Source organism: Hemiscyllium ocellatum, chromosome 48, assembly GCF_020745735.1.
Source record: "Hemiscyllium ocellatum isolate sHemOce1 chromosome 48, sHemOce1.pat.X.cur, whole genome shotgun sequence".
Lineage (NCBI taxonomy): Eukaryota > Metazoa > Chordata > Chondrichthyes > Orectolobiformes > Hemiscylliidae > Hemiscyllium > Hemiscyllium ocellatum.
This window is the reverse complement of record NC_083448.1, coordinates 21,774,823-21,796,857: the sequence shown is the minus strand read 5'-3', so window position 1 is coordinate 21,796,857 and position 22,035 is coordinate 21,774,823. Positions and strand designations below refer to the sequence as shown.

General features: G+C 45.3%; 1 protein-coding gene across 3 annotated transcripts in view; it reads right to left on the bottom strand.

The window, feature by feature from the left end:
* LOC132836943 (vinexin-like) overlaps positions 1-22,035 on the bottom strand; it is a 53,609-nt gene that overhangs the window by 6,459 nt on the left and 25,115 nt on the right. For all 3 annotated transcript variants that reach the window (XM_060856522.1, XM_060856521.1, XM_060856523.1), the window contains 8 exons: positions 19,623-19,721; positions 17,741-17,787; positions 10,075-10,208; positions 9,165-9,253; positions 8,059-8,105; positions 7,350-7,464; positions 6,772-6,897; positions 89-1,273 (listed from right to left, as the gene is read on the bottom strand). In XM_060856522.1, the coding sequence (XP_060712505.1) occupies positions 89-1,273; positions 6,772-6,897; positions 7,350-7,464; positions 8,059-8,105; positions 9,165-9,253; positions 10,075-10,208; positions 17,741-17,787; positions 19,623-19,721 (1,842 nt within the window). The remainder of the gene's footprint in view (positions 1-88; positions 1,274-6,771; positions 6,898-7,349; positions 7,465-8,058; positions 8,106-9,164; positions 9,254-10,074; positions 10,209-17,740; positions 17,788-19,622; positions 19,722-22,035) is intronic.

Here is a 22,035-nt window from a genome sequence, read left to right as displayed (position 1 = left end):
AGCAACACATTTTCAGCTGGGATCCAATTTATCCAACATGGCATCCACTAGGGTGACAACACAACTCAAGTTGTTTGCAATCGCTTACCTGGGAGGTCTGCACTGGTTGCTTAGTGGACGATACAGTTGGCATGGTTCCTGTGCTTACTGCTGGTTGAGGCGGTGGTGACGATAGCTGCCAGGAGAGAGGGCCAACGGGACTGCCTCCGTGCTGACTGGTTGGCAAAGCTGGCATTGCATGCTGATTGGTGTTCGATGCTACAACTGCCTGCTGTCTGTTGGTTGGCATTGGTACAGAATAGTGATTGGCTGGTTGTCTGGTCAATGAATCTGATCCCTCCATTTTTGTGGAGACTGGTGAACTGGGGGAATAATACTGGGTTGGCAGAGTTGAAGAAGTATTGGGGTAATGCTGGGTTCGGGTGATGGATGGGGTGGTGGAGTAATGCTGGGTTACAGGGGTGTGGTAACGCTGGGTTGGCAGAGTTAGTGAAGTGTTCAGATATTGCTGGCTTATGAGAGTGGGGGAGGTTTTTGGGTATTGCTGGGTTGGCAGAGTTGATGAGCTATAGGTGTATTGTTGCATTTTAGGGGTAGGGTTGGGGGATGTTTTCAGATATTGCTGGGCTGGCAGAGTTGGTGAGCTGTTGAGGAATTGTTGGGTTTTTGGGGTAATGTTGGGGGAGGTTTGCAGGTATTGCTGGGTTGGTACAACTGGTGAGCTGTTGGGAAATTGTTGGGTTTTTGGGGTCGTGTTGGGGGAGGTTTGCAGGTATTGCTGGGTTGGTACAACTGGTGAGCTGTTGGGAAATTGTTGGGTTTTTGGGGTAGTGTTGGGGGAGGTTTGCAGGTATTGCTGGGTTGGTACAACTGGTGAGCTGTTGGGAAATTGTTGGGTTTTTGGGGTCGTATTGGGGGAGGTTTGCAGGTATTGCTGGGTTGGTACAACTGGTGAGCTGTTGAGGAATTGTTGGGTTTTTGGGGTAGTGTTGAGGGAGGTTTGCAAGTATTGCTGGGTTGGTGAAGTATCACCATGAGATAGGGTTGAAGGGCTTGGTGAAATATTGCAGTGTTGCTGCATTGGAGAAGTTGATGGACTATGGGGGGACTGCTGACTTTGGGAAATTGGAACTGAGCCAACGGCACTTTTGACTTTTGGACTTTTCACCACTTGCACGTAATTGGCTGGAAAGATTCCTTGTCGGTTGGTGCCTGTTATTCTTCCTTCGAACCAATTGTCATCGACTCTTCGTATCAATGAGATTGTTTCACCCTGGTACACAAACAAACAATCAGCTGAGGTGTTCTGGACTAGGGTGAAATATCGCCTGACTCCAACCCAAACTCCTCTGGTTTGCTGCACACTTCCTCATTCACACTTCTATGACCTCCAGAGATGACTGTGAAGTGGATGGTCTCATGCATCCTAACCTCAGTAAACCTCATCTCATCCAGAATTGTACTGTCCTGGATTTGATCACCTGGAGAGGCTCCCTGATAAGCAATCGCTCCATTTCAAAATTCTCATTCTCGTTTTCACACCTTTCAATATCTCTGGAATTTCCTTTACGTTGTTGTGGTTCTGTTCGCCGAGCTGGGAGTTTTTGTTGCAAACGTTTCGTCCCCTTTCTAGGTGACATCCTCAGTGCTTGGGAGCCTCCTGTGAAGCGCTTCTGTGCTGATTCCTCCGGCATTTATCCTGGTTTGAATCTGCTGCTTCCGGTTGTCAGTTGCTGTCCGCTGCAGTGGCCGGTTTATTGGGTCTAGGTCGATGTGTTTGTTGATAGAATTTGTGGATGAGTGCCATGCCTCTAGGAATTCCCTGGCTGTTCTCTGTTTGGCTTGCCCTATAATAGTGGTGTTGTCCCAATCGAATTCATGTTGTTTGTCATCTGAATGTGTGGCTACTAAGGATAGCTGCTCATGTCGTTTCGTGGCTAGTTGGTGTTCATGGATGCGGATCGTTAGCTGTATTCCTGTCTGTCCTATGTAGTGTTTTATGCAGTTCTTGCATGGGATTTTGTACACTACATTGGTTTTGCTCATGCTGGGTATCGGGTCCTTTGTCCTGATGAGTTGTTGTCTAAGCGTGGCTGTTGGTTTGTGTGCTGTTATGAGTCCTAGTGGTCGCAGCAGTCTGGCTGTCAGTTCAGAAATACTCCTGATGTATGGGAGTGTGGCCAGTCCTTTGGGTTGCGGCATGTCCTCGTTCCGTTGTCTTTCCCTTAGGCATCTGTTGATGAAATTGCGCAGGTATCCGTTTTTGGTGAACACCTTGTATTGTATAGGTGTTCTTCTTCCTCTTTTTGTACTTCTGGTGTGCTGCAGTGTGTTGTGGCCCTTTTGAATAATGTCCTGATGCAACTTCGTTTGTGTGTGTTGGGGTGGTTGCTTTCATAGTTCAGGACTTGGTCTGTGTGTGTGGCTTTCCTGTATACCTTCGTGTTGAATTCTCCGTTCAGGGTTCTCTGTACCATCACGTCTAGGAATGGGAGGAAGAAAAGGACAACCAGCTCCCATTCCTAGACGTGATGATACAGAGAACCCTGAACGGAGAATTCAACACGAAGGTATACAGGAAAGCCACACACACAGACCAAGTCCTGAACTATGAAAGCAACCATTCCAACACGCACAAACAAAGTTGCATCAGGACATTATTCAAAAGGGCCACAACACACTGCAGCACACCAGAACTACAAAAAGAGGAAGAAGAACACCTATACAATACAAGGTGTACACCAAAAACGGATACCCCCGCAATTTCATCAACAGATGCCTAAGGGAAAGACAACGGAACGAGGACATGCCGCAACCCAAAGGACTAGCCAGACTACTATACATCAGAAGCATTTCGGAACTGACAGCCAGACTACTGCGACCACTAGGATTCATAACGGCACACAAAGCAACAGCCACGCTCAGACAACAACTCACCAGGACCAAGGACCCGATACGCAGCATGAGCAAAACCAATGTAGTGTACAAAATCCCATGTAAGCACTGCACAAAACACTACATAGGACAAATAGGAAGACAGCTAACGACCCGCATCCATGAACACCAACTAGCCACGAAACGACACGACCAGCTATCCTTAGTAGCCACACACTCAGATGACAAGCAACATGAATTCGATTGGGACAACACCACTATTATAGGACAGGCCAAACAGAGAACAGCCAGGGAATTCCTAGAGGCATGGCACTCATCCACAAATTCTATCAACAAACCCATCGACCTAGACCCAATAAACTGGCCACTGCAGCGGACAGCAACTGACAACCGGAAGCGGCAGAGACACACCACGATAAATGCCGGAGGAATCAGTACAGAAGCGCTTCACAGAAGGCTCCCAAGCACTGAGGATGTCACCTAGAAAGGGGACGAAACGTTTGCAACAAAAACTCCCAGCTCGGCAAACAGAACCACAACAACGAGCACCCGAGCTACAAATCTTCTCACCAACTTTGATTTCCTTTACGTCTGCAACTTTCAAATCTCTCTATGCTTTATTAAGTGTGGCCTTTTACACATTCTCAGTTTCCATCATTCTATCCTTGGCATCATGTTTTCAGCTGCCTGGATCCTAAGCTCTGGAATTTCTTCCCTCAACCCCCTTGCACCTCTAAATCTCACTTTGCCTTTAACATATTCCTTAAAACTACCCAGTTCAATTAAACTGTTACACAACTTTCTCAACACCTCCTGATGTGACTTGGTAACGAAACCTTTCCTCGATAACTGCTCCTGGGAAGTGCCTTTGGTAGTTTTATAAAATTAAAGGTGCAATATGCATTTGCTGTCATAACTGTTGATCATTCTACAAGATGTTGCGATTACCCACATCCAGGAACATGGACATCCTCAAACCAGAGTTAACTTCTATCTTCAGAAACCAGGATTATCTGGTTGATATCTTTAAATTTATGAAAAGAGCTGAAAGGATAGATGTGGAGAAGATGTTTTCACTTGTAGAGAGAAGGAGACTCAGGACAGAAATAGAAGTCAGAAAACAATCTAATGGGGGAATAGAATGGGATGTAGGAGATTGATTAGATTACTTACAGTGTGGAAACAGGCCCTTTGGCCCAACAAGTCCACACCGACCCGCCGAAGCGCAACCCACCCATTCCCATTTACCCCTTCATCTAACACTACGGGCAATTTAGCTTGGCCAACTCACCTGACCTGCACATCTTTGGACTGTGGGAGGAAACCGGAGCACCCGGAGGAAACCCACGCAGACACGGGGAGAACGTGCAAACTCCACACAGTCAATTGCCTGAGTCAGGAATTGAACCCGGGTCTCTGGCGCTGTGAGGCAGCAGTGCTAACCACTGTGCCACCGTGCTGCCCACTAGTTGCCACCCACGATTGAATGTACTCTTGTGGAGCAGAGACACCAGGAGGGATCACTTGGACTAAATATGCTGTCAGTGTTGTCCATATTCATGATATCTGGGATAAGGCAAGCATTCTGCTAACACTTTTTAAAATTGCTGACACCACCTCAACCATGATTCCTGCACATGGATCACTCTCTCATTTTGGTCACTGCCCAGGTTCAAACTGCAGTTGGCAACTCAACTTTCTGCACTTGTCTAACTTTCCACTCACCCAAGTTTCTCACTGAGCTCTGCACGTCTGCATCAATTCCTTTCCACTGCAGCACTCATAGGGCACTCATAAAGTTTTCTCCTTGTCCTTGGCTTACTCCCACTCTGAACAAGGCTCACTGTCTGTGGCGGCCTTCTGTCTCCTAAGGTGATGGTTTCCCTGTGATCGTCAGCCTTGTGTTTGGCTCACATTAGCACAGAAATCTCTGGGATATTTGCTGCAGAAGAAGACAGTGGGTATGACTCACAAGCTCTGTTTCTCAGGGCCCTCTTCTCAGCTAGCTGCGGTTTCTGCTTCTGTTCACCTTTCCACCATCTCCCAGTTGGCAGTGTTAATGTCCTTGCTTGCAGGTGTCCTCAATCCAGAGATATGCGTGCCAGGATGGTGTGGCCCAATGGTCAGCTCACTATGTGGAAGATCATTGAGTGTACAGCTCGCCTTCATTCAATGAATGTGGCCCAGCCAATACAGACTTGTTGGCTTCGCAATGATTTGGTAAGCTTGTCTGACCAAGACATGCCAGAGATATCTGAGACAGAGAAGGTGGAAATAGCTCAGCCTTTTCACCTACCTAACATATGGTTCTCAGGCCTCACTATGTAGAAGAGCTTGTAGAGGTTAGGGTTTGGTACACTCACAGTGTGGTGTTCTTGATCAAGACGCTGTTGGTAATCATTCTGTTACTCAGTTCAGATACAGCACTGCAGCTTTTGTGTTGCCTGTGTTGATTTCAGCATCAAGTGATAGATGAGTGAGACCTGCAACGCCGAAGTAGATGAAGTCACACTCAGTGTTGATAAATGGCAGGGTAGCAACATCCTGGATGATGGCATTGTCTTCCTGATGTTGATGGTTAAAATAGACCGTTTCCAGGTGTGAGAGAGTTTGTGTATTTGCACTGAAAATGTTCCTCAGTGCAGAATGTTCATGTGGGATCAGTGGCGTTAAGCAGCTCTCAGATAAGAATTTGGTGCACTTTTGCCTTGGATCTCAGGCAAGCACAGCTTTCTGTCAGTTCTGTATCATTAAGGAGACATTCTCTGTTGATGAGCTGAAGGCCTGTGACAGCAGCAAAGAGAATAATATGCTGAGGAAAGTGTTCTGATGTTGTCCGATCATGAGCTGGCCTTATCCACCATACTGTTATCAGTCGAGGAGGTCACAGTGAGGAGTTTAACAGGCAGCAAATATTTTCCAGCTATTCACATGTTTGCATGCCTTCGTGAGATTGATGAAGGCATTATCTCCTTTGTTCAGAGCTTTTCTCTTGCAGCTGTTGGATGATCACATCAATTGTAGATCATACCATTACTTAGGATGAGGGTTGGATATGTCTTACCAGGACCTGCAGTCTGCCAAGGGTGATTTGAGCAACTACTTTTCCCGTGATGTGCAGCAGGAGGGAGAGATGTTGACAGTTGTTGCAATTGGCTGCAGCAACCCTTGTTCTTGGGCAGGGTCACAATCTTTTCATCACACATTTCTTACCGCACTGGCCTCTACCTCTTGTAGAGGCTGGGAAGTTTGTGCAGATGCTGCAGGATTGCTGGTTTCCCCTGCTTAAGAAGCTCTGATGGTGCAGCATCAGCTGCTCCACTGTAGCTTTGATATCCATCGTGACAAGCAGGCTCTCTATGAGCTTCTTCCGTGACAGTGTTCTCCCCACAGTATAACAAAGGTACTGTTGGAGTCCAAACAAGAGTCCCTGTACAGACTGGGTCAGTAAGACAATACAGTCACTGGGAATGTTGTCAAAAATCTGGTGAATTGCAGGGAATGCACAACTGCTCCAACACTCACTGAACCTGAAATCGCTGGAGTGTAACTTCCTGCTGCCTGAACCAGTTCACAATCCCTGTGCAAATCTCCACATTCCCACAAGATGGCGCTGACACTCAGGCCGGGGAGCCTAGAGTGAAGGAGAGAGTGAAAGTGTGAGGCAGAGACAGAGAGACAGAGACAGCGAAAGAAATATTATTTCAGAATTTGAGCATGATACAGCGCGAGAGGAGGACATTCAGCGATTCATGCCTGTGCAAGCTCTGCTGTCTGTCCCCTGACCCATTTTCCTGATTTTGCACCCTCATTTGAAGGCTGTCATGTTCCAAATAATCTGGACTTTTGTTAAATTTAAACTTTTCAGACACATACCTTGCGAAAAGAGAGCTCCACACTTAAATTTCCCTTGAAGTTAAATATGGCAACAGCTTCTCCATACTCCAGGATTTGGATGGGTGGGTTCTTGATTGGTGTTGGTCTCTCAGTGTCAGGAATAAACTGAAATAGGAAAGCAAGAGATGAAATACCAGTCAGTTCACAGCAGAGAATCGAGTCAATATGGGGGAAAAGCGGGAGATTGGCAGTCACTAATGCTGTAACGATTCTGTGAGCCCACTAAGCCTAGGATTGCAGTGAAATGTCACAGGCCTCTCGTCGCCCGATACTGCTCTGTTAGGGGAGGCAATGTCCTAGTCGTATTATCACTAGAATATTGTTGAGGGCAGCATGGTGGCCCAGTCGCACTGCTGCCTCACAGCGCCAGGGACCCAAGTTCAATTCAAGCCTCAAGTAACTGTCTGTGTGGAGTTTGCACGTTCTCCCCGTGTCTGTGTGGGTTTCTCTGTCCTTCGAGCAACGAACCAGTGATTTAGTTTATTTTGCAGTCCTCCCAGAAATGGGTGAGTTTTTATCCTTGTGTGAGAGAGGAAAATCATACCAGAACACAATACCTCAACATAAGATGTTGGGAAGATCCCAAGCCTCCCATAGTGCTCCCCTTTCAGCCAGTTCTGGTCGAGCACTTTGTGGATGTAAACAACGTCTCCCTTCTGAAGAGTAAGTTCCCTGGAGAGCAAACCATATACATCATGTCAAAGCAATGATCAAAGGTTGTAGGATGCCCATAATTCAAAGAGAAATGACTGCAACACAATACACTGAGCAGCCAATGTCCAGTCCTATCATCTAAGACAAAAAAGGTATCTTAGAGCAGCTGCTCAAGGGCAGGACAGCAACATCTGTGGAGAGTGGGAATTTCAGAAAGAGAGAACGAACTTACACAGACACTTAGCTCCCACTCTTCTGAATCCTAACAATTTGTCCGCATTGGATACAGTTGGATAGACCTCATATGCCCTCCCAGTAACTGATTGAGTCCTCAGTGACAGACTGCCCAGCAGGATCTATTCAACCACAAGGGTTTCCCAGAATTCAATCACTGAATCTACATATGAGAAAGTGAGGGAGTCACTGGCTACTGAAATTCCCGCTTCTCTGACTCACAGGGACCAAACCCAGCTTTAATATTGGTTTGTGCCAACTGGGCACAGCCTCTTCTGCAGATGGACTTGTTCCAGCTTTCACTGGGTCTCAGGCCCACCTGACTTTATCATGTTCAGTCATATCTCAATCTCACTGGTTCTGGCACACTCAACTTACTTTGCAGATTCAGCCTGGAAGTCAAACTTGGCCCGTGCTGCCTTCATCTGTGAAGATAAAAAGAAGGGTTAGGAGGAGAGAAGAGTCTGTAGGGGTTAAGCTCCCAGCCTGGTTCCCAATAGAAACAAACTGATTCAATTCAGTTTTTTCTGTTCTTTATTCTTTCATAGGATTTGTGTTTCACTGCCTAGGCCAGCGTTTATTCGTCCACCTGTAATTGTCCAGAGGCCAGTTAAGACACATCGCCGTGAGTCTGGAGTCATGTGCAGGCCAGGCAGGGGTAAGGATGCCTGATTTCCTTCCCTTCAGGACAGTGGTGAACCAGATAGGTTCTCTGACAATTGACAAAGCTCCATTGGTGGTCACCATTAGCCAGATTTTCAATTCCAAATGTATTCACTGAATTCACATTCAAACAGGCACAGAATAAAATTTGCTCTCGCCTTTTATACTGACTGTAAATCTCCCTATACGTGCATTGTCCCCATCAACTACTCCCACAAGAGGGAGAATGTATAGCTTCCTTTACTTTGTTAAACGGAATGTGAAGTTCTCTCTGCTCTTTTAAAGATCCCTGAACATTGTCCACAGCAACCATGTCCATAACAGGGTTAGATCCAGGACAAAGCTCCCTCTTCATTCTTCTGATCTTTCAAAGAGTACTTGGGATTTTTTTAACCATCTGAGAATTGATGATCCGAAGAGCAGGATTGTAGACAGGGCAGCACTGTCTCGGTCTTGCCCTAATGTCGGGTGGCAGTCTGGCTTTTAGGCTGAAGACAGTTCTGATATGGAAATACTGTCTTCTGCTGCCAGTTTGTTTCCTGTATGTGACCTTCCACATTTATGGAAGGCTGCACACCTGTTCAGTTCACAGGGAATATTGTTTGTTTGGTGTATTTCCCCAAAGAACACTGGGGAAAGTTTCTTGGCTATTCAACTGACCACATAATTCATCTTCCTGACTGGCTGTGCCTGCAGCTAAAAATCATTTGCACCTCTGAGCGATGAGATTTGAGGACTATGTTCGGGATTAAATAACACAAAATACTGCACTGAGTGACCTTCAGCCTGTTGTTGCTACCCAGCCCAGTCTCTGAGCTTACCTTTCGTGTTTCAGAGATGTGTGGCCCATCTGGCAGGTTGTCTTGTCTCCCATTAGGACTGTTCCCATTATTCACACAGCTCCGAGGACCTACAAAGAAAGAGAAAGGAAAGGCTAGCACTTCCATTGCACCCTTTCACCATCGCAGAATACCCCAAACTGTTTTATAGCCACTGATCAACTTCGTGATGTGGAGCCATGGTTGTCACATCTGAAAAAGGAGCAAATGCTTTGCTTTATCAGCTGACCTCAGAGATGGCATCTCTGATAGTGCAGCACTCTGACAGAACAACACAGGGCCTGTCAATCTGTACTGTGTACCCTGGGGCCAAATATTCATCCCTCAACAACATTTCTGAAAGGAGCTGTTTGGTTCTTGTTGTTGTATAATTGGATGGATATGACAAGATTCATCTGAGCTAAGCTACAGCTCTGCTGACTCTGCAGTACAACCACAAACCAAGAGGGGCAGTGTTACGCAGGTTGGGCACACAGCAAATGGAGTCTGGCCTGGTCTCTTCATGGAGATTCATGCGTCTTATTTAGTTCTTGTTAATCATTGTTCATATCCCAGAGTTAATGTAACCTGTACGTAATCACTGCGATGTTATTGTCTAAGACAAGGGCCACGTCTTACAAGACTTGTTTGTAGTCCATCCTTCACCACAGACTGCTTGAAAGCTCCTCACAAGAATAAGTGGACTGATGGCAGCATTCTCCGCCAACTGGCCTTTCTCATCACTGCTCGAACACTGATCCTGCTGCTGTACGTGGGAGCTGCTTGAGGGTAAACCTGCAGCTTTGCTTCCTACATAATCAAACTTCAAACATGAGTAAACTGGCTGCAAGCTGGTTTGGAACATCTTGACTGTCTGACTGGCGCTAGTGAAATGCAACTCCTTTCTTCTCACCTCCCGAAGATGCTGGGTGATCTCTGGTGCCAGTGTCTCCATGGAGGCTGTGGTTGCCAGGCAACTTGCTGCATTGACCACTGGGTTGGAGATTGACGGGCGACTGCTCCCACCCGGGAGGTGAGCTCATTACACTGGAGCAAGAAGAGAAAAGTGTAAAGTGTGATACAGTTCACTCAGGGTGGTAAAACCCAGCCTGGAAACCCTCTCTTCAATCTACACCCAAAGGGGAGTCTCGACTCATAGCATCCGATCAAACATTGACAAGCCGAATAAAACTAAGAACATTGCTCCAAACTCCACTGACAAACTATTTTCAGAAACTAAAATGACAGCAGTCACACCCGATAACAAACAAACAGGAATCAGAAAGTACAAAATGACATAGGGAAAAGTGTGGAAACAGAGGCAGAACAATGTGTCCTTGAAACAGAGTGCTGGAAATATCCAGCAGGTCAGGCAATGTCTGTGCAAGGGAGACAAAGTTAATGATTCCAATTTTATAGGACTCCAACTTCTGAACATTTTGTCCTTGCTCAGGCTGGGCACTATCGTTGTGAATGAGCAAAACATCTTCGTAAATAAATTCAACATCCACTTACAGTGCAGAGATTAAACTTGTACACAGTCTCCAACTGTGGTCTTGTGGTACCAGGCTTTGCAGAGATTTACAACTTTTTATTCACTTTGAAACTCTTGTCTCTGGCTGGAAATCTATGACTAGACCAGGTCTTTGCCTGAAGGACTGCTCCAAATAAACCCCCAAATCCCTCTGCTCCCACACAGCTCGCAGATTGACAGATAACACCAGCATCAGCTGTCACTGGACTGCATTTATTCTTCAGAGCCCAACATTGTCAGGCCATTCTCATTTCTAAAGAGCTATTCATTAACAAGACTGAGCCAACCATGCCTGCAAAGCTGTTCTGTATATTAATCACGTTGTCCGACACAGCAACAGCTATCTCCTGCATATTAATGAGTCTCTCCTGCATATTAATAAGTCTGTCTGCATTCCATTGAGTGACCTGCATGTTTCTTACTAAATTATGCACAATTCTTTCTTTCTTCGACTTGATCGCTGAAATTCTCTCTCAGTCTGCCCCTCCCTTTCTCTCTCCCTCCATTGAATACTGTTGGCCTCTCCCACTAATGCTTGTTCAATAACAGTTTGCATTCATCATTGCTTCTCAAATGGGTGAGTTGATTCAAAAACAGACCCCACCCAGTCAAATTCAGTTTTACCCAGTGATTCAGAACCTCTACTAATAGATGGTAACAGGGATCAAGTGGTGGTAGCTAAGCTGGTCAAACAGGCCTCCTCTGGAAGAAAAGCTGTCTTTGGGTTACAAATGGATGTCTGATGGGAACAAGGATCAGACAGAAAACATGTTTCTTCCAGAAGATGTAAACCACAGGCTCGATTCCATGTTGGTATTGTGTCTTCCTTGCCCTACCTTAATTTCCGACCATATTTGGAATAATCTGATGCCAGTGGAGAAAAGAAGCCCGTTTCATGATCTCTAGACTATCTGTGCGTTCAGATCTCATGTTAAATCAGGGAGACCCAGTGAGGACAGTCAATTTCTTCCCAGCTCAATCCTGTTGATGCCTCGGCCCTCAATCCAACAAGGTGAATCTCCAATCTGTTTCAGTGAGATTCAGTACAGACAATCAGGAAACGACTGTCGTCTTATAATAACCAAGCCCCACTCAACGGCTGCAGGTATGACTCCTGCCCAGATTCAGCCTGGTTGTGACTGCAGCCCCACACCAAAATAGTATAACTGCCCTCTAAGGTGCTCCAACATAACACAGGGTAAGATAGAGCTGATTGAAAGGCCCCCAACAGCACTGTCTCAAGGGACAGGATCATTCAACGTTTGTGCGAAGATTTGTAGCTCGGGTGCTCGTTGTTGTGGTTCTGTTCGCCGAGCTGGGAATTTGTGTTGCAGATGTTTTGTCCCCTGTCTAGATGACATCCTCAGTGCTTGGGAGCCTCCTGTGAATCGCTTCTGTGCTAATTCTGTGCTAATGTGTTTGTTGATAGAATCAGTGGATGAGTGCCATGCCTCTAGGAATTCCCTGGCTGTTCTCTGTTTGGCCTGTCCTATAATAGTGGTGTTGTCCCAATCGAATTCATGTTGCTTGTCATCTGAGTGTGTGGCTACTAAGGATAGCTGGTCGTGTCGTTTCGTGGCTAGTTGGTGTTCATGGATGCGGGTCGTTAACTGTCTTCCTGTCTGTCCTATGTAGAGTTTTGTGCAGTGCTTACATGGGATTTTGTACACTACTTTGGTTTTGCTCATGCTGCGTATCGGGTCCTTCGTCCTGGTGAGTTGTTGTCTGAGCGTGGCTGTTGCTTGGTGTGCTGTTATGAGTCCTAGTGGTCGCAGCAGTCTGGCTGTCAGTTCGGAAATACTCCTGATGTATGGGAGTGCGGCTAGTCCTTTGGGTTGCGGCATGTCCTCGTTCCGTTGTCTTTCTCTTAGGCATCTGTTGATGAAATTGCAGGGGTATCCGTTTTTGGCGAATACATTGGAGAGGTGTTCTTCTTCCTCTTTTTGCAGTTCTGGTGTTCTACAGTGTGTTGTGGCCCTTTTGAACAGTGTCTTAATGCAACTTCTTTTGTATGTTTTGAGGTGGCTGCTTTCGTAGTTTAGGACTTGGTCTGTGTGTGTGGCTTTCCTGTATACCTTTGTGGTGAATTCTCTGTTCAGTGTTCCCTGTACCATCACGTCTAGGAATGGAAGCTGGTTGTCCTTTTCTTCCTCTCTCGTGAATCGGATTCCTGTGAGTGTGACGTTGATGATCCGGTGTGTGTTCTCTATTTGTGTGTTTTTAATTATTACAAAGGTATCATCTACATATCTGACCCAGAGTTTGGGTTGAATTTGCAGTAAGACTGTTTGTTCTAACCTTTGCGTTACCGCTTCTGGCCATCTTTGTTGATAGGTTCCCCGTTTTGTTGTCTGTTCTGTATGTCCAGCAGGTTGGATATTGTTTCTCTGGCTAGGGTTTTGTCGAAAGAGGTGAACAGTGCCGTTACATCGAATGAGACCATGGTTTCTTCCTTGTCTATGTGTATATTTCTGATGATGTCCAAGAATTCCTGTGTTGACTGTATAGAGTGCCTGGATCCGCTGATCAGGTGTTTCAGTTTCTGCTGTAGTTCTTTAGCTAGTTTGTGTGTTGGTGTCCCTGGTAGTGATACTCTGGGTCTGAGTGGGATGTCTGATTTGTGCACTTTAGGAATCTGGGGGTGTTGTTGCTTTCAGGTTCCATCCTCTGTAGGTCAAACCTGGTTATCTGTCCGAATTCCTAGAGGCATGGCACTCATCCACAGATTTAATCAATAAGCACATCGACCTGGACCCAATATACCAGCCACTGCAGCGGACAGCTGGAACTGACAACCGGAAGCGGCAGGTACAAACCACTATAAATGCCAGAGGAAAGATCACAGAAGCCCTTCACAGGAGGCTCCCAAGCACTGAGAATGTCACCAAGACAGGGGACGAAACGTCTGCAACACAAATTCCCAGCTTGGCGAACAGGACAGGATCATGTTATATCACACTTTTGCATTAGATAGTAGTACATATAACATCACACAGATGCCCTTGACAGTGATGTTCAGGTGAAAGAATGAGAAAAGGCCTTCTGTTCTGGCCTTATCGTGGAAATGCTGAATGATGTTTGAAAACCTGATACAGTTATACAACACAGCAGCAGAAGCTAAGGCTTAGGGTTGGAGTCAAAGAATTACAACAGGAGTTTTGAATGAAGGACAGTGAGGTTTCAGAACATGACTCAGGACAAGGTCACGCTACAGTGGGGGAACAGGCTGGAAGGAACTTGTTGTGTTTGCCTCAGCACACAGAGGTTGCTAGTCTGTCTCCTGGATACATAGTGGATGGTCATACTCTGCTTCACTGTAAACAACAAATTACTGCAGATGCTGAAATCTGCATTGAAAACAACAAATGCTGGGGATCACAGGATCCATGGAAAGAGAACAAGCTAACATTTTCAGTCGAGATGACTCTTCGTCAGAGCTGAACTCTGTAACCGTAACCCCCACGCCGGGTCACACTGTTGAATATTAACACAGGGTCTTGGCCTGCTGTTGGGGGGACAATGGAGGAAGCTGTTTCTGATGCAAAGCCCACTCCTGATAGGTACAGCTAGTCTATGTTCATTCACTCTCACTGGGCCCTCATGAACAACCAACTGGCAGCTTCCAAAATGGCCACGACAGCAGACCCTGACGAGGCTAACTACAGACTCTGAGCTATTTTTAGCTTGATACACTATCCATTTAGCAACAAGATTAAGTTTGACTGAACCCCTGCAAAGGTGTCTGCAGAATAATTACTTTGTAAATTAGGAGCTAAGGAGGCAACTTGAATGTTATCTGAACTCTTGTCTGGACATTTTTACAAAACTGCTTGCAATGCTATAGAAATAGCAGCATGAGGAGGCCATTCAGTCCATTAGTCCTGCTCTCCCATTCAATATTATCACAGGGCCAGGAGTTGGCCATTCAGTTCTTTGAACCTGTTCCACCATCAACAGGATCCTGCTGATCTGTGGCCTGACTCTGTGTACCTGCCTTTGACCCATATCCCTTAATACCTTTATCCATCTCAGATTTAAAATTAACAAATGATCCAGCATGGACTGTCATTTATGAAGGAGATTTCCAAGCATCTACCGCCCTTTCTGTACAGAATCGTTTCTTCACATCTCTCCTGAACAGTCTGGCCCTCATTCTCAGACTATACCTCTTCTTTCTAGAATCCCTAACCAATCTTGAAGACTTTGATCAGATCACTCCTTAACTTTCCAAACTTGAGAGAAAACAGGTCTAATTTGTGCATACTCCCCTCATAACGTAACCCTTGAAGTCCAGGTGTCATTAAGATCATAAGACACAGGAACAGAAATAAGGCCACTCAGCCCATTGATAAGTTTCTCAATCCCATTCTCCCGCTTTCTCCAGGTAACCCTTGATCCCCTTGACAATCAAGAACCTATCTATCTCTGTCTAAAGTATACTCAATGACCCGGCCTCCACAGCCTTCTGTGGCAGTGAATTCCATTGATTTCCCACTCTCTGGCGAAAGAGGTTTCTCCTCATCTCTGTTCCCTTTACTCTGAGGCCATACCCTCAGTCTGAGTAAACCTATGTTGTACTCCCTCCATCGCCAAGAAATGGGACATAAGGTGTGGTGCCCAGATCTACTCACAGCACTCCAAGTCAGGTCTAACCAGGGTTTTTTTTTATTAGATTACTTACAGTGTGGAAACAGGCCCTTCGGCCCATAAAGTCCATACTGACTTTCCGAACAGCAAACCACCTAGGCCCATTCCCATACATTTATCCCATACATGGCCAATTCACCTGACCCGCACATTTTTGGACTGTGGGAGGAAACCGGAGCACCCGGAGGGTACCCACGCAGACACGGGGAGAATGTGCAAACTCCACACAGTCAGTCGCCTGAGGCGGGAATTGAACCCGGGTCTCTGGCACTGTGAGGCAGTAGTGCTAACCACTGTGCCACCGTGCCGCCCATTATGAACAGCTTAACTTTCTGCATCCTTGTACTTTAATACTCTCGATATAAAAGCCAGCATTATTTTCCAGAACTGTTCATAGCATTTTGAAGATCAATGCACCTGAATCCCCAACAGTCATCGAGGTAGAGTGTCATACAGCATAAAAATAGATTCTTTACTCCAACCAGTCCATACCAACTATATTTCCAAGCCAAATTCGTCCCACTTGCCTACGTCTGGCCCCTTTCTTATTCATGTACTTATCTTTGGATATTCATTACATATAACCTCATACCTACTAGAAAGCATTCCACTCTATCCGTTACCTGTCCAGAATGGATCATCTCATGCTTTCTGACATTGAAATCCATCAGCCACAGTTTTGCTCATTCACCCAGTCTATCACTGTTTCTTTGTGTTTGTCGGTTTTCTGTATACGCAGGTTTGTAGTTCTCCGTTGTCTGTTCTTTCCACTGTGACGTCCAGGAATGCAAGTTTGTTGTCACTTTCTTCCTCCTTGGTGAACTTTATGCCTGTGAGGGTGTCGTCGATGTATACAGAAAACCGACAAACACTGACCAAATAGTTAACTACACCAGCAACCATCCCAACACACACAGACGAAGCTGTATCAGAACACTATTCCAACGAGCCACATCACACGGCAGCACAGATGAATTTCAGAAAACAGAGGAGAACCACATATACAATGTATTCAAGAAGAACGGATACTCAAAAAATACAGTCCACAGATTCCTCAAGAACAAACCACAACAAGCAGACCAAACACAGCCAGAAACCCTAACCACCTTACCATATATCAAAGAAGCTTCAGAAATGACAGCCAGACTACTGAGACCCCTCGGAATCCTAGTAGCACATACACCCACCAACACTCTCAAACAAAAACTAACAAACTTAAAAGATCCAGTACAACCCATGGACAAAACGAATGTCGTCTACAAAATTCCATGCAAGGACTGCCACAAACACTACGTAGGACAAACAGGAAGAAAGTTAGCCACCAGGATACACGAACACCAACTAGCCACAAAAAGACACAACCCTCTCTCCCTCGTAGCCCTACACACGGATGAAAAAAAACCACCATTTCAACTGGGGCAACACATCTATCCTGGGACAGGGTAAGCAAAGACAAGCCAGAGAATTCCTAGAGGCCTGGCACTCCAACCACAACGCCATAAACAAACACATAGATCTAGATACCATCTATCTACCCCTCAGAAAACGAAAGGAAATGACATCACCACAAACCCCAGGAACCTCATCCAGGAGAAAGATATAAATAGAAAGGAGACAACAGCTTCGCATCGCTTCACTTTGGAGGTCACTAATGATGTTACCTAGCCAGGTAACGAAACATCTGGATATCAAACCTACAGTTCAGTGAGCAAACCTACACCCTAAACATTGATATATCCCATACCCTCACTGCAACACATTCATATACCCCACACCCCCTCATTTTAACACTCTGAAATACCCCACACCCCTTACTGTGACACACTGATATACCCCACACCCTTCACTGTAACACATTCATATATCCCACACCCTCACTGTAACAGACTCATATACCCCAGACCTCCTCATTGTAACACTCTGATATCCCCCACACTCTTCACTGTAACATTCTGAAATACCCCACACCCCTCACTGTAACACACTCATATATCCCACACCCTTCACTGTAACACACTGATATACCCCACACCTCTCACTGTATTACACTGATATACCACACACACATATATATTCCACACCTATCACTGTAACACTGATATATCCCACACCCTTCATTGTAACACACTGATATATCCCACGCCCCTCAATCTAACACTCAGTCATACACTCAAGTTAAAGCAGATACGTAGTGTCACACAGTCTTTCTGTTGACCTGTTTTAGAACAACGTGTACTGTGGTTTCTGGTAAACCTAGTAGGCACCTTAATCTCAGGAAGTGGCTGGAAGAATTCCACCCAAAATGCTGTCAATTACCAGTGATCCCCAGGTGAAGACTGACCTTATTTCCGGCCCTACCCTGCCTTTCTGCGTCCACAGCTAACCAGTTCACACTCACCTGACACTAGCAGGCTGCCCTTGAAACTGCCGTCTTCCCGAGCTTTCCTGTAAGAAAGCAGACGGAGAAGTGTTGAAAGACCAAAGTCCGGAACTCAGAAGGAGACAGAGTGGAATGATCGGAATGGGGAATTCTTGGAAGCTGTCAGTTACTAACAGTTAGTCAACAAGTCAACACTGGGTCCTAAACTCCACCTGATATCATCCCTGGGTAGAAAAGCTGCCAGCAAATCAAACAATGTGTCTATATCTCACCCCGTCTGTCACTGTCCCTGTCACTGTCCTGGGAGGTTTGACGGGGGTGAGCAATACCTTGCCACTGAAGTAAGTGAGGATGGTTGTGCAGCTGTTGTGTGGAATAGAGGGACAGGAATCTTTTGGCAGAGATGGTGTGAGGGGCTCCAAATGCTGAGGGGACAGGGGGAAATTGGACAGGCATTTTGCCCAATTCACTGAAGGAATAAAACTGTTTTTATGAGGCACTTACAAAGTGATAGAGATTCTCATCAAATCTCTGAAGGTGCTTCACGGGAACAATACCAGGCAAGAATTGATAGTGAGGCAGAGAGATTGGGCAGGTGACCATGGTTCAAGATGTGTAGGTTTTCTGCTGTGCCTGAAGGACAGGAGAGGAGAGGAGAGGAAAGAGAGGCTGGAGAGGTCAGGAAGTAGTTCCAAAGGTGAGGCTCCAGGCTGAAGGCAAACTGTTGTCTCAGGGAGTAAGGGTCTGAAAGGATTAATACTGAGAAGTGTCTTACACCCCACTCAGCCTGGTGGAATTGACTTACGGCAAAACAGCTTCTGCTTTGGAAGGAGTGAGAGGGAACAGCTCTGTACCAATGCCTATCATGTCAATGTAACTGCTGCTAGGAGGAATGAGTGGCCTCTTATTAACCACAAGAACCTGTTCTCATGAGAAAAGGTGCAGAAGAAATTTTACAAGGATGTTGCTGAGCCTGGAATATCTGAGTGAAAAGGAGAGGCTGGCTAGACAGGGGAATTGTTTTGTGAACTTCAGGAGCTGAGGGATGACCTTGCAGAGGTTTATAAAATCAGGAGGAGCATAGATAAGGTGAACATCCATAATCATTTTTCAAGGGTATGTGAGTACAAAGCCAGAGGTATAGGTTTGAAGTGAGAGAGGCAAGATTGAAAAGGAACATGAGGGGCAATTTTTTCACACACAAGACAGTGCCTGTACGGAATGAGCTGCTGGAGGAAATGGTAAAGATGGGTACAATTAGAAAATTTAAAATACATTTGGACAAGTACATGGATAAGTAAGGTTTAGAGGGATATGTACCAAATACAGGCAAGTGGGACAAGTTCAGTTTAGTATGCCTGGTCAGCATGGTGGAGTGGTACTGAAAGGTCTGTTTCCATGTTCTATGGCCTCACTGAAACACACTGCATCAAGCAGGCCAGAGAGATTTGATGCAAAGAAAGGGCCTGCCCCCATGGTGAGTGGTAGATCTGCTATAACTGCACATACAATACGTGTGTTAATCTCCATAAATCTATCATGGATGAATGATTTACATCAGGGAAGCATCGATTTGAGGAGTTCTGAGATCACAATAGAATTCTGGATTTAGAACATTGGAAGCGATGCAGTGATTTGAAAATTGGCATGAAAATGTTGCTTCACGGCAGACAGTTTGTGACAGGCAGTGAGTTTCGAGAGTGAGGGCTGACCAGTTGTCAGTGTGAGTTGGGGTCCTGACAGGACAGTTCAGTATGAGCTGAATTTTCTGCAGGGACAATGACCAGATGCCAGCCAGGAGTGTTTTGTGAGACAGAAAATGGATGAGCTGAAATCATGTTCAGGACCCAGTGCCAAGTTACTTGTTGTCTCAGGGATGTATGAGCAGGGAGATCTGTACCTGGCACTTCCCGTCTCTCTTTGCCAGCCGCAGCTTTAGGTTCTGTAGATCAGAATCCAACTCAGCTTCCAACTGGCTTAGCTCTTTCTCGAGTGAAGTCTGTAACAATAAACAATAATCATTCCCTGACACAAAGCCACAATGTACCTTCAGTGCACAGACAGTCCTGTCTCTTTGCAACCTCTCTGCCTCTCCATTAAGTGGCTTTACATCTGGGACTGGGTTTCCCTCACTCTTGCCAGAGAGTGATCTCCCCAGCCATCTCTCTCCATTTATCATTCTCATTCTTTATCTCTCTACTTCTGTTTCCAATCTTCCTCTCATCTCTCTTTCTCCCATCATTTCGCTCTCTTTACCAGTTTCTATCTTTTTCTCTCTACACATTTTTCTCTCTCTCTTTCTGTCTCTCTCTCTCTGTCTTTCTCTCTTTTCACTTTCCTGACTCTCTTCCACTTTCTAGCTTTCTTTTTCTTCACATTTGTTAAGAAGATGTAAGTGTACTGTACCTTTAAGAGAGTTAAAACCTAGCAGAACAACTGGACAGTACCAAGTGTTCTCAACAAGGTATAATTAACATGTGGTTCATAGCTAGTGTAGCTGGTTGCGTGGAAATGACAAAACAGATTTAAATTAGACCAATCAGTTTAAATTATACCCCAAAAAATACCAAACTCCAATCAAGCTGGAATTGAGTATATTGACAATCTTAAGAGCCAACGACACAATCCCATTGCTTTGGGGGGAAATAAGACTGGGGAAAATTGAACAGTTGAGAGGAGAATTACCAAACCAACAACATCTGTAGGCTGCCTGGAGAATAGCTCTCTAAAAGGTACCTTTCTCAATCCATGACCTGTGAAGAATAATCCCTAACAAGAAGGAAAGAAGACACAGGATGATCCAAATAGAAGATTCAACAGCTGGCTGGTTTTGAAAACTTGAATTTTTGGTCAATCTTAATCGGGTAGAGGGCGGTGGGGGTTTATCGGACTAGTGTTATGGAAGGGAAAGTAAAAGATAGGTGAGAGGAAAGTGTTGTAAATAATTATTACTTAATTATTCTTATTATACTTTAAAAAATAAAGTTGTTACTTTTACTTTAACTAGTTCTTGGCCTGTCGAATTTTCACAAATTACTGCACAGGATAAATCTTTTCTGTGTTGCTGGTTTAAATTAAGTAGCAAGGTTTACCCCATGTCGTAACACCTTCATTTCAATCTCACTGACACTTTCCATAGTGACATACAGCTTTAAAACAAGGGTAGGTCATTCAGCCCTGAAACTTGCTCCATGGATTGAGATTGTGACTTGTCTTGTTGAGATCACCACTCAACGTTTCTGTTTGCTCCCCTTGATTCCTTTGTCCACCAAACTCAGTTTCAGTACGATTTTTGAGAACATTTGTAGCTCAGGTTGAGGTTCAGGTTGTAAGTTTGCTCACTGAGCTGGAAGGTTTGTTCTCAGACATTTCGTTGTCATGCCCGGTAACATCATCAGTGAGCCTCCGGTGAAGTGCTGGTGTTTTCCAGTTTGAATACCAGGCCTCCAGGAATTGCTGTGCATGTCTCTGTTTAGCTTGTCCGAGGATGGATGTGTTGTCCCAGTCGAAGTGGCAACCTTCTTCGTCTGTATGTAAGGGTACTAGTGATAGTGGGTCATGTCTTCTGATGGCTAGTTAGTGTTCATTGTATCCTAATGGCCAGTTTCTTGCCTGTCTGTCCAATGTAGTGTTTGTTACAGTCCTTGCAAGGTATTTTGTAAATGACATTTGTTTTGCTGGCAAAATAGTCACTCTCTATTCAGCCCCTTCAGCCAAATTGGTGAGTTTGATTGTAGAAGGTTGAGGTCTCTTCACTGATCCCTGTGGCACTCTAACAGTTCAGGTTTGCCAACCGAAACATGATCCATTCACCTTAGATCTCAGTTTCCCTCTTGTTAACTGATCTTCTATCTAACAAAATATGTCATCCACTTCATCATCAGCTGTTAGATTGTGTAGGAAGCTCTGACAGGGCAACTTCTCTACCTCTATCTCACTCTGGAGGAGAAAGTGAGGATTACAGATGCTGCAGATCAGAGTCAAAATGTGTGGTGCAGGAAAGCGTCAGCCAGTCAGGCAGCATCCGAGGAGCAGGAGAGTCGGCTTTTGGAGCATAAGCTCCCATTCCTGATGAAGACCCTCATTTTGACTCTATCTTGCTCCATCTTACTGACCCCCTCATTTTATCTCTTTCATGCAAGTTGTTCCTTTCTTTCTCTACTTGCTCTTCTTTTTTGTAACTCAATCTGTCCTGCAATTTGTCTTTAACTCTTGCTCTATCTCTCCCTTCATATCTCTGTGCCACTTGCTATCTGTTCAGAGAATATTCTGACTCCTGCTGCAGTATGTGAGTTTGGATTTCAAGACTTCTT